Source organism: Larimichthys crocea, chromosome IX, assembly GCF_000972845.2.
Source record: "Larimichthys crocea isolate SSNF chromosome IX, L_crocea_2.0, whole genome shotgun sequence".
Taxonomy (NCBI): domain Eukaryota; kingdom Metazoa; phylum Chordata; class Actinopteri; family Sciaenidae; genus Larimichthys; species Larimichthys crocea.
In genome coordinates, this window is record NC_040019.1 from 7,102,634 (window position 1) to 7,116,259 (window position 13,626).

The 13,626-nt window shown below is 39.2% G+C and overlaps 1 protein-coding gene across 2 annotated transcripts; it reads right to left on the bottom strand.

Moving 5' to 3' along the window:
• Positions 1–1,304: 1,304 nt before the first annotated feature.
• On the bottom strand, positions 1,305–12,827 carry atp6v0a2a (ATPase H+ transporting V0 subunit a2a). Of its 2 annotated transcripts, none has more exons than XM_027281939.1 (20): positions 12,661–12,827; positions 11,911–11,989; positions 11,606–11,703; positions 10,007–10,144; positions 9,522–9,598; positions 9,294–9,420; positions 8,340–8,422; positions 8,163–8,256; positions 7,869–8,081; positions 6,510–6,660; positions 6,263–6,402; positions 6,017–6,174; positions 5,842–5,932; positions 5,637–5,755; positions 4,090–4,300; positions 3,881–4,000; positions 3,685–3,801; positions 3,289–3,406; positions 2,973–3,144; positions 1,305–2,321 (listed from the first exon to the last, which is right to left on the bottom strand). In XM_027281939.1, exons 1-20 carry the CDS (start codon positions 12,769–12,771, stop codon positions 2,219–2,221), a joined length of 2,520 nt encoding a protein of 839 aa, XP_027137740.1. In that variant the 5' UTR covers positions 12,772–12,827; the 3' UTR covers positions 1,305–2,218. The 2 variants fall into 2 exon arrangements, with proteins under 2 accessions (XP_027137740.1, XP_019127436.2); XM_019271891.2 differs by having other exon boundaries at positions 9,522–9,619.
• Positions 12,828–13,626: the final 799 nt, after the last annotated feature.

The following is a 13,626-nucleotide window of genomic DNA, read 5'->3' on the forward strand; positions in this document are numbered from 1 at the left end:
GTGGCCCCAAAAAAAGATTTAATTTTGAGAAAAGCTATGACTTCTTATGGCTTCCATAAATAAGAACAGATAAGAAAACATAACATAACATAACACAGCACAACACAACACAACATAACATAAGATAACATAACATAACATAAAATAACATAATATAACACAACATAAGATAACATAAGATAAGATAACATAACATAACATAACATAACATAACACAACACAACACAACATAACATAACATAACACAACATAAGATAACATAACATAACATAAGATAAGATAAGATAACACAACATAACATAACATAACATACCATAACATAAGATAAGATAACACAACATAAGATAACATAAGATAAGATAACATAACATAACATAATATAACACAACATAAGATAACATAACATAACAACATAAGATAACATAAGATAAGATAACACAACATAACATAATATAACACAACATAAGATAACATAAGATAAGATAAGATAACATAACATAACATAACATAACATAACATAACATAACATAACATAACATAATATAACATAACATAACATAACATAAGATAACACAACATAACATAACATAACATAACATAACATAACATAACATAACATAACATAACATAACATGACATAACATGACATGACATAAAATACAGACTGCTATTCCCACATGGTGGGAGTTGCTGAAGGAGCTGTTTAAGGCCTCCACAGTCTCATGCAGGAGGTGAGAGGAGATGTTCAGGATGTCTCCTCTCCCTCACTTTCTCTGGGATGTCTAGGGGACAGTCCTGGACAATGCACAATCCAAAAGGACTACAGGCTCCTCAGCAAGTGACACCTTTTTGTACAAGAAGCCTGGAGATAGCTGGTTACAATCTGCAGCCCAGCCAGTGCTACATTGCACTAAATCCTGCACACTGATCATGTAATCATACAGTATGATGCATTTGGTAGTTGCACCATGAGGTCAACGCCACCAGAGGGCAGCTTACTATTTCTTTTCTTAACTGTAACAACGTCAGTATGCATAATAGTTGGTCTATTGATTATAAAGTAAATAGTAACTTAACATTTTTGTCAAGATAAACACCAGAAGAAGACAAGAGGTCAGTATGTGGAAACTTTGCAGGCAGCTGACCCATTTAAGACTCAGACAGATTGACTTTTAAGTTAAGAGTGATGAGTTGATTATTGTTGGAGTCATTTCCTATAAATGAACAACTTTCCACCAAAGTGAATGAACGAGGGAGCTCATGAAATCACACCGGACACGAATACTTTGTTTGCTTGCATTTCTTCAAATCTTTATTCAACACATCAAAATGGTAAAATATTAGACTCTTGTACAGACAATAATTTAAATAAATACCATGAATAATTATCATTAAACGCAACAAGCAGTATCATCAAACAAAGAAAGACCTAAGGCTTCTTGACTTTTTCTGGAGTTTTTGATATTTTCTCTATCGATTACAGGGGAGGTTACGTATAAACAAATGCATTAATAAGTAAATAAGCAAACAGTTAGCTAACAGATTATTTTCATTTGGCATCATCACAGTCGTTAGTGAAAACTTTTCATTGTACAATCATTTCTGCAAAGTGCTTTGTGACAATATGCCTCACAAAATGTGTAATGTTTTTATTCTTTCTTCAGATTTTGATGCCAGGTGGAGCAGCTTTAAAAACTCCCAAAGGCATCCCCATATCATCATCCGAAATAAATCTCTATGGCACTACGTCAGGATGCTTGATATGGTCTTTTATAGATATTGTTGTAACATATTTGACCTTTACATTGCACCGTATAACTGTTTAAATACCATGTTGTAAATAATACGAAAACCAGTTTATACAGCACAATGCGAATAAAATATTTAAATCCACCCAACTGGGGCGACAAGTAGTGTCGAGCGATAGCTCACCTACAAAATGAAGTCAATAACAGAACAAGGAGAATTTTGAGCCTCTATATACTCAGAGGTTTGCTGGGTACAGTAGTAAGGCAGTCAGCACAGCCGATAACATTTTAAAAATCGTTGTGTTGAAAAACGTTGCTACAAGAGTCAATCCATTGTTTTGAAGGTTTGTTGTCGTCATCACAGTGTGAATTGTTCCAGCTTCCAGCATCCTTTCCAATTATAAAGTCTGCCTCCACTCCTCAATATGCAATACCTCAGAGTCCATATTTTATTTTTTATTATTATTTTTTTAAAGCAAGTCATCTTGTTCAAAAACGGAGGGAAGGAGGGAGAAGTCGAAGGGCACAAACTTGACACCGGTCCCGTGGTAGAATTTGTTCTGAAACTCCACCCTGAAATGAAATAATCAAGCAAGCGAGAACATTTTAATAAAGATGGAATAATGACGAGGATGATGGATGCAAACAGGAAACTAAACAAAGCAGTGCGACACTCCAAACTGGTTTCTAAAAAGTGCAATTACAGACATTTTCTGTAAAGTAACAACCAAACTGTAAGTATTATGTCATTAGTTATACATTATTATTAGTTATACAGTATGTTTCTTCTTTCTTAAATTACATTTAAATCTACTTAAAATTATAATATTATTTGTACTTGTACTTAAATATGTAGCTGTGTGATCATAATTCAGGAAACATCTGTAAAATATCAGTGTTTCTTTGCAAAATTTTGACTGAAAAATTCTCTAAAACTCTAGTTTATTTACTTTAATTTTAAAGTTTTTTCTGTAGTGTGGTTTTTACATTAAACAGTTTGAAAACAAGCAATTTGAAGACCTCATCTTTACTTCTGGGCGATTGTCAGGTGCATTATCCACTGTTTTTGGACATTTTATGGACCAAATAGATTCATTGGGGGCATATTCGGTTAATTACACTAGCTACAGTCAAATCTATGTTTCGTCTCATATCACAGTATATATTCCTGAGCTGAAGAATGATTGTGAGCATCCTGATCAGTTGTAGCAGAATGAGACCCACCAGTGAAGTCGGAGAGCATGGAGGAACGCTGATAAGCCTTCCATGACTAGTAGGATGGACACGGTGAGCATGGCAAAGAGGCCGAAAACAGGAACCAACAAGGCCACCCCGACTCTTGTGGTGATCCTCATACCCAGGCGCATCACCATGGCCCACAACACCTCTGACAGCTCTGAAACCAAGAAGAACAAAAAGCCCTTAAAGATGCACAATATGCAAAGACGCACACAAAAATAACTTCATGAGTAAGGTAAAGAAATGCAAGTAGAAACAAAGAAGTACAGACAGCTCAGCGACTTTTAGGGACCGCACTTACGGGCGTGAGCCAAGCTGAGCGCCCAGAGACGCAGGTATGATGCAGTGTTGGAAATGCAGCCCAGGCAGTACTCTATGGTGTGAATGGCCTGGTACAGGAGCACATCTGCTAAGTCAAACTGCAAAACAGATCAAATGATATATGTAAGATATCACGCTTAATTTATACTGAGGAAGATGATGTTAATACAACATATGTTATTCCTTAAACTTTACAAAAAGACAACACCGGTGTTCACAGGATAACTGATGGTTTCTGTGACCCTATTTTCTCTTTTTTTCATTTCCTTTGTTATAAAAGACGGCTACTTTTTAATCGCAGTCCTTTGGCAATAATTAATTAAGAAATACAAACAGCATGTAAACACACACATATAAAGGCAGCTGGATCTCTGACCTCTTTGGGAAGAGCTTCTCTGCTGGTCATTTCATCAAGTCCCTCCTCTTCGTCTTCTTCGTAGGATGGTGTAGTTGAATTGTCATCCTCACTTACACGCCTCACCCTCTCATAACCCTGAGAAGAAACAGCATTGATTTTTGGCAGTATTGACAAATAAACGGATGCATATTTTTCAAATATATTTCAGACATACTCTGCGTCTGCGCAGGCCTTTGCCTCCACGGTACAGCCAGTACAAGTAAAGAGGTTTTCCTAACAGCAGCACAGGAACAGACAGCATAGCTATCACGACTAAGAAAATCTGCAACCCAGTCTGTGGAATCAAGACAAGAAACACTCATTAACGAGGATCAAAACACACCCCGAGGTGATACTGTTTCAAATGATATCGTCACCACATACCTGTCCCGGGTAGAGAGGAGTGATATCTTTACCCTGCATGACAAACATGTTAATGAAGTGGATGAGGATGCTGGGAGCCTGGCTGGAGTCCCGTGCACTGTACGCCAACCACTTGTAGAAAATCATGAAGACCAGGTAGCCAAAGAGACAGAGCAGGAAGAGCAGCTCAGGAAGAAATAGCAGATAGACATTAAATTTCTGTCGGAAGTGCCTGAAGAGAAAGAACAAAGTATGGGAATAAAAAAAAGTGCTGAGCACTGTGGAGTGTGCCAATATAGCATGTTATAGCACACTTAGTGATGCAATATTATTATTATACCACAGTTTCATTAATCTGCTGAAACAACTATGACTATGATTGCTTTTCTTTGTGATTCAATTTCATTTCCATTTCCTGTAAAGAAAGTTTCCTGAAAATAACTATGTATGTATGTTTCAGAGGAGTTGACTCAACCACAAAATCCCCAAATATTAATTACTTTGTCACTTTACCTGTAAGGCACAGAGCACCTTATTTCTAAACTCAGGTTTATTTTATTTTTTTTGTAATTCCAACAGTTAAAAAAAAAATAACTTTTCACTATTCTGCACTTGCTACACTAAACTATATTTAATTTTTACATTTAAAATTGTATATTCTAAATTTATTTTTTTTATTGTGCATGTGTTTTTACTTGCATATGACAACAAATCTCTTGAATCTTGAATCTTACTGACTGAAATCCTTTGATCTCTTGAATTGAAAATCAAGTACATATTATTTGTTGGAAACTCTCCATTCTTAGCTGCTTGTCTGTAATTTACAGCTACACAAAGACATTTTTTACATTTTTACACTTTGCTGTGCACTGAAAAATTGTGTGAATGTTTACCAACTAAAAATAAATACATTTCACTCAGCAACTTTAGATATTTCTCCAACATTCTTTATATTTTTGTTATTGTCAACGCATCCTATTAACAGAACAAAGTATTAATCCGTCTCTTCATACTTTCTGACTTCCTCATCCTGTCTGTGGCTCTCAGCTCTAAACCCATTGGTTTCTACTGAAAGGCGTAAATCTTTAAAAAAAAACAGCTGGGCGTTTTTTCACAAATGGGACTATTTTCAGCTGTGGATTTGGTCCTCGAGAAAGTATTTATGGCAGCAGGACAGTGCATTTGGGACTGACTCAAAATAAACTACCTTGCCTATGTTCATGGTAATGAATGAACATGCCAGTGCAATGGTGTTGCTCACTGATGTAGTTTTAGTAACATGGCTTTGTTGGTCAGCAGTAAATCACTTTGTTCCAGACCGAAACTTTTTGATGGATTTAATGATTTCATGGTTCCCAAATGATGAAGACTACCAACTCCATGCCATGAGGTTCACATATTTAATTTTTCTTGAAGTATCTTGGCAACTGAATACAATAGCAAACACTCTCAAATTCAAATTTATCGGCACTTGTTGATGCCCAACTCTACTTGAAACCCATGCTGTAAGTATAGAACAGAAACGATGTAAGATTACTGACAGGGTCTTATATAGTCGAGTCACTCACAAGTGATTGAAGACACTCAGCACCACTCCAAAGCTCATGTGGATAACGCCAATAACAACTGACATCTTCATCTTGTAGGAGTTGAGGAAGGACAGCCGGTTCACCGCCATGCTCCATATCTGATCAAGCATTAAAAAAGCATCTCAGCGATGATGATATGAAAATGAGTCCAATTATATTCTGCCTCTAATGTCTGAGTACTCACGGGATCAATGCCAAATGGGTACGGTCCACTGAAAACACCACTGACGTTAGGGTCTAATGTGAGCAAAGCATTTGCTTGGAGGGTTTTGTTTCTGCAATGTAAAAAATTAAACATATTAATTAGAAAAAGACCTTATTTACAGACAATGAGTGTGTGTGTTTTACTGATAACTCACGTCCATTGCTGATTTGTGAACATAGCCTTGACACTCCAGCCCGAGCCGAATATATTAATAGACTTGGAGAAACAGTCATTGTAAATCAGCCCGGTGTAGATAGAGAAAAGCCCCATCATTAGGATGATGTAACGTCCATTGAAGAACGTCACCCATATCTGAGACCAGCAGAGACACAGCTATCAGCTAAAAACCAATTTACAATTATCAGACTCATTATAGATGAGAGGAGTGACTCATTCCAACCTCATTACTGGATCGCTTCTTCTTCTGCTTTTTTTCCGTCAGCACCATCCACAAGGCAAAGAGGCTCATTACCATCCCGTGCCCGAGGTCACCAAACATCACAGCAAACAGAAAGGGGAACGTGATGATGGTGTAGGGAGCTGCCGGTTAGAGAAACATATTTAATGTCCTACTCTGAAGTTCTTACAAAGCTGAGAAAAGACAATTCAAAGTTGTATTCTTTAGAAGACACGCTGTGAGCTCTTACCTGGGCTTACCTCGCGATAGTCCCCCACCCCATAAGCCTCCACAATGCTCTGAAAGCCAGATGTGAACTTGTTGGTTCTTAACAGCGTAGGTGGAGTGTCAGTACTTGGGATGCGATTCACAAAGGACGGCACGGTGGCATCACCTTTTCTCTTTTAAGACAAAAATATAAAGGACAGTGTTTGTAGTCAAGACTACCTAAACTGAGACCAAGACCAGGGTGTATCGAGACAGAGACAAGACTTTGAGAGGTCGAGACCTAGTCAGACCAAGACCAAGGCTTTACTTTAAAGCCTGTGAAAGCTTCATTATCTCTGTATTATGTTTCTATTCTCTGCTAGTTTAAAAGGTCCCATATTTTATACTTTTCCAGTGTTTTATTTCTTTATGTATGTATATACATCTCAATATAGGTTTACATCTCCTCTCTCACACTTCTCTCTGAAGCTCTAGCAAGAACTGGGCATTTTGTGTTTATACCACAGACTTTTTGGATCTGGATTTACATAATGCTGTTTTTTCTTTTGGTTTTGCAGATGAACTCTTTAACGTTTAGAAAGTAAAATTTTATTGCATGTTTGGCTGACTTCTCCTCACAGACAGACACAATCACTTTCCAGGAGTGCATGTAACAAAAATTATAAATAAGGCAAGTTATTAGTTTCACTTGAAGCAGGAACTTTAGTCCAATAATAAGTAATGAAACAGTGCAGAGCAACGTCGGCGTAGCACTAACGACAGTATAAACAAATGATGGTGAAAGTGGCTGAGAAATGGTTCAAAAAGTTGCTCTACAGTCTGTCTGTACAGTCTGTAGTTTTAGAGCAAACACCTGCGTGACACAGAAAACCAAAGAGAGGACAGGACAGGAGAGGTCAGGTCGAGGTTTAACCACAAGACCGCGAGCCAACAGCTGCAAAGCTCCTCCGACAAATCAAACTCAAGTATTTTCTGTGAAACATTCACAGGTTTGAGTGATTTTCTGGGTGAGAAATTTTATCTGGAAAACCACCTAATATGCAGCCTGGAGCAGGAGGAGTTCCTGGCAAATACTGTACTGCGAGAAAATGCTAACCAATGCAATAACAAATGATAAATCCGATAATGAAAAAACAAACATGACAGATGGAGCGATTCAGGACAGGGAGTCATCCAAATTACCTGCTGCCAGTATTTAATTAATTTAAAATAAATTGCAGGGATATAATTTGAGTACTTAACAGCTGACAGGTAATTAACAGCAACAACATCTGAAAAAAAGATTTCCTTCTTCGCCTGGACTGTGGATAGAATAAATATTTAATAGTGTCAACTAATCATGATCACAGAATAATCATCTCTAACACTTCTTTATACTCACCGAGCCTTCTTCTAGTGCCCCCCGCAGGTTTGCCAGGTCACTGACTGGACACCACACCTCAGCAATCAGACACTTGTTGGTGACGTCGAAGCTGCAGAGATTCAGGATATGATAGATTGCCTTCATCTTTTTCACCTGCACAACCCAGGCATAGGCTGACTCGGAGGCCTTCTGCAGAACCTGCCTCAGGTAGTCCTCAGTGCGGTGCAGCACCTGGATGAACACAACAGTTACTACAAACTCACTGAGAATACATGCATGTGTTAAATGTTCGCTGTTTTCAAGGTGTCGTACATTGTTCAGGTCTTGGATGCGTGTCCTTAAGCTGTCCAACACATCTGCCCGCTCCTCATCATTCTCAGGGTGCGGATAAAGATGGCAGTGGTAACTGAAGACAACAAAGACAGACATGTATGTTGATAATGAAGGAGAACAGGCATTTCAGAAGTAAAGCGATGATGTCGTTCTTACCAATCACAGATTTTTTGAACTTTCTGTCCGATCTGGTCTCCCCAGAAAGAGATGAGAAACACCACACTTTTGCTTATCTCACCCTGAAACAACACAGACCAAGAAGTCATCTCTGAAGCCCAAATAACGATACATACAGGTTTCCACTGATACTAATTAAGGTTTGTTCCATTTATTGTAACAGAGACTTTCCAGTGAGCGTACATGCACCGCGGCAGCACCCTGACTTTGACCTGAATGGAACGGAGCCTGAATTAGTATCATTAAAAACAAATATGTTTACCTACTGTTTCATGTCAAAATGGCTGCTGTGAAAAAGGTCTGTACTTTTCCTTGTGATAGTATAAAATCATCATTTCACTGACGCACCAGCTTAATTCTGGTCATGGAGTTTTACTTTAAAGCCTTGAAAACTTCAAATTATCTCTGTATTATGTTTGTATTCTGTGTAAGTTTATAGGTCAGAGATTTTGCACTTTTACACTGTTTTATGTGTTTGTATAAATGTATGTGAAGTCTTTATTATATTTGTAGTTTTAAGTACAAAAAAACATCTCAGCATAGTTTTACATCTCCTCTCTCATTCCTCTCTGGAGCTCTAGCTGGACGTTTTGTGTTTGTACCACCAAGAAGAGGAGGCTTTCAGCCCCAGGTTACGGACAAATGCAAACAGGGAGCAGAGCTGTTGCTGAGCCAAAACTGACGAGACTAAATCTGGGACTGACTTTTAGTCCTTGGCAAGAGCTTAATGAAATAAAAGGCTGAAAGACAGATGCCAAGCTGTTGGACAAGTAAGTAATATTAGCTGGCTGCTATGTCTTGTGTTGTTGCTTGATGTTTCTATTGCTAATAAAATAAGTGTTGAAGCTTTATTAATCTGGGTACTTTGCAGTTTCAATATATATCCATAGTATGTTTCTGTCCATCCATCATGAGGTACCCAATTCAACTCACGGTGTCCAGATCAGTGAGGTTTTCATCCACTTCTGCATAGCTGAGGATGGTGTAACCCTTACACACTCTCCACAACATGCGCTCAAAGGCCTCCACCTTCACTCGCTGGATAAGTCCTGACACAAACCTACAGCCAAGGATCAAATCACATTAGGTTTAAGGTTAATTTCCTAATGATATTAGGACATCCTGTTGTCTGGATATAAATGACACATGATTGCAGCTCACCCCAGCTTGGCTCCAAGTCTTTGCATACCGGTACATCCGGTGACAGAGTCTGTCTCCATAGTGGGGAATTCTTCATACTGGGGACCAAGAGCCTCATGCTAATTATAAAAAGGAGGATGTTTCATTCACGACAGCTTACGTTAACTGTTCCTTACATGCTTCTACACATAGCCGATGTGATGTTCACACACTGGGATGTAATATTTAGTCTCACAAATGCCTGACTCACACATTCTTTCTTTGCTGTATCACTTTTTTTTTTAAAGCCCGGATGAGTCAGGTGCTGCTCGTAACGGCTGCAATGTAACCGTGTCATTAGTTAAAGTCTGAACTAGTTTCACCTCTGTCACAAAACGCGTCAGCGACAAGAAAACAAGATGCTGCTGGCAAGGTGAGGGGAAGCATCTTGCCCGAGATGCAAAACAAAACAGGGCAGTGCATGACAAACGTGTGATAAATGAGCAGCTGAATAGAAACACACTCACTCTGGAGCGGCTGTGTATGAAGGTCCGTGTGATCTTCAGCATGTGTGTGTACTCGGTGAGCTCCAGGAGGTTCCTGCGCAGCTTCTCTTTGTTTCGGGCCACCTCGCTGAGCTCCATCTCCAGCCTCTGAAGCTGCTCCTGAACATCACCACACATTGAACAACATGCAGCTTTAAGTCTAAATTCAGTATCTTAACAACTCAAATAAGCCATGAATCAACACTGAATGTGACTGATGGCAGAAAGGTCACAATTCCTCAATTTTAAAAGAGAAAATATTATCACTGCAGATAGATTAAATAACAGAGATGACAAATGTGGCATTATTTTTCATGATGTTCAAGGATATTTCATTACCTGAAAAGGAACGAATGACAAAAAGGTAAAGTAGATGATGTATATTTAAATATTTAAATCTAGAATATAAAATGATAAAAGTAGCAACTCATTAGCAACAATTATAGGATAAAAAGTGAACTAAATGTACAGCAGTATTTCCTTCTTTTCGTTCCCTCCATCCTAGTTTCAGACACCTGGATAAGCCCTTATCGCAGTTTTGAAAAAGCCTGAGTTATGTTATGAATTATGGATATCGTAGCGTGTCTTTCAGGCTCCTAATCATTCAGGCTTCTCGTCCCCAGCTCGGGTTATTTAGCACTGAGTCAGACAAACAATGCAAACCGTGATGATAAATGATGTAATCGTGGTCTTCATGCTGAAATGCATGAAAGTGAAAGTCTGACATCAGCAATGCAAACGATCGGTTTTATTGTCTGACTCATCTTCCATTACTGGTGATCACGTGGACGCTGAATCTAGCAGGAACTGGGTTCATTCATGCAGAGATAGCAAACATGTCAGGGGAATGATGTTGAATATTTGTAGCTTAAATGAAGCGCTGAAGCAAGATGATAAAGTATATTTAGATGATACTATGAGGGGGGAAAAGGAGGATGTGGATGACACATCCAGTGATCAGAACCAGCATACTGTTTATTCATCTGTGATCAGTTCAGTCAGTGGAGAGAAGTGCACAGGAGTTCAAGATGCCTTATGATGAAAGGTTTATCAACCTTGGCCAAGGAGACAGTCATCATGACATGATGCTGCCCTAAATTCTGAAAAAGCTGTCCTCTCTGTCTAGTCTATACACCCTCAGGACGGTGACACAACTACTCTACGTCCATAAATAGTCAAGGTATTTGCCAATTAGTCTACCAACAAGTGGTCCGACATTGTTATCTGCTCTGTAGAGGCTTCTACATTATGCACCTACTAGACCGCGCTGTACTCTGACCTCAGTTACCATAGTAATGGTCAAAATGGTGCCTGTTTTCCTAAAGACAAACATACAGGAGCTCTTTGAGGAGGGTTTAAATCTGAGCCTCTTGGATGAGAGGTGATCTACAATCGACACTTCTTCCTGATTGACTGAGAACCTTCACAAACATACAGCTGCTCTTCATCTCAAGGAGAAGAAGACACCCAAGATTTAACACCATCCTTACAGTGACTTCAGGACATATGCTTGACACTGACACCCTCACATTGTTGTGCATGTAACATATTTAAATAAAATGTGGCCGGATTGATACTCACCATGATCTCAAGGACTTGTCTTGGGGGAGGTGCAAGTGGACTCTCATCCTCCTCTGGAACGGCTATGTTAGCCTTCTGAATCTCCCTCAGCAGGTAGCCTGTTCACACAATATGCTGATAGTTTGTTTCATGGTAATTACTGCTGAAGTGTCAGAGCGAGCTGTGAAATCGAAATCTCTGTGGGACCATTTTACGAAAACACACTCAGCCATGAGTTGCTCATTATACCCCGATGGTAATCCAGGTGTGTGTATGCTCGGGCTACACCCACATGATGAATCACCATCACCAGGTGCTTCTCTTACCCAGAATTCTCTCCATCTCCTCACATCGCTTGATTTCGCTGACGAAGCGCCGCTGGAATGAGCTGACACTCGGGTTGAGCTGAAACCAGAGGAGCAGGTCATCAGTCAAATCCCAACAACACGCTCCATCGTGGCATCTTTACACACTTATTGTTTATTATTGCTGCATCTTTGTTGGATCATTCTTTATGCACTTTTCAAATATAAAATATAACTACTGCTCATTTTCTGGGGAATACTTTGCACATTCCTGCACAGATCTTGAATTTAAATTACCATATTGTGCATATTTGTATGAGAGCTTTTCACATTTTATTGTCTTAACTTGTTTAAACTTGCTTTTTAGCTTTCTTTAATTATGTTTGTTATGCACCAAAACACCATGGGAAATCCCTTGTATGTTCAAGTTCAATGTTTAATTGTCACATATAATCATTCAGGTACAATCACGGTGAAATATATAATCATTTATCTGTAAGATGCTTAGAAATAAACCTGAATCTGATGAGATAATGTTAAAAACTTAATGCACATCCTCATAGATAGATAGATAGATAGATAGATAGATAGATAGATAGATAGATAGATAGATAGATAGATTATAGGAGGGAAGTTCACCACCTCACCTCCTCCCTCACCGTGCAAAATAAGGTAGACTCCATTTATTCTGTCTAGGATAAAACACACATACGACCACAGACTTTTTTTTTTTAAATGAGTGTTTGTGCATCATCAGCCTCTCTTACTTACATCTCGAAACTCGACCAGCCCCAGCTCTCCGAGCTCACTAATGCAGTCATATTCAGAGCCGGACTGCAGAAACAATTGCGCCAAGCACATCTCCTCACTCCGAAACACCATCTTTATCTGCCAGACAGACCTCCTCCTCCTCCTCCTCTTCCTCCTCCACCACCACCACCACCACCACCACCACCTTCTCCTCCTCCTTCTCCTTCTCCACCGCCTGGTAATCTGCCTGTAGCCTACTGAACCTGGATCCGTTCACTACAAGCGAAAATAGGACATCGCAAAAAAAAAAAAATTCAAGCAGTCGGTGCGTGGCTTTAACCCCCTTAACCAATTAACACCCACCCTCCCCTTGAGGATTAATTGTCTAATAATAATGACGTTTTTCTCATTCTGTGTCTGCTTGTCGCATCGCGTTGTCTCCCTTCAGATCCGTCTGGTGTCTATTAAACAAACCCTGACATGAAAACAAAGACAGAAACCTCCCTAATGCACCTTTTGCATCGAGCGAGCAGAGAGAAAGGCGTCATCCTGTAGACGCTTTACCTTGAACACCTGTCATAACCCCGCAAAAACATATATATAAAAACAAGGCGACGACGCAGCGGTGGCAGCAAAAAAAAAAAAAACGTGCAACAGGCAAACAAAGCGATAAATCATCAAGCAGCCATGCAGACAAATGAGGCTAAAGACAGCCTCATGCGTTTAAAATAAGCCACAGTCAGAAATAGACATCGGCCTTTATTCGCGCTACGTCGCCCGGCAATTGACACAGATTGCGTCTCCGGGTTGCCAGATATTGTCGCATCCTCTGAAATAATCGCTGTGTCTTGAGAGATGTTAAAACACAAAAGCTGGGAGGTTTAACACACACATACAGTTAGGTACGAATTAAAATCTGTTTTTTTAAATGTAGTTTCACCTAATCTGGAGCTATTTAACACCAGTTATTTGATCAACTTAATGAGG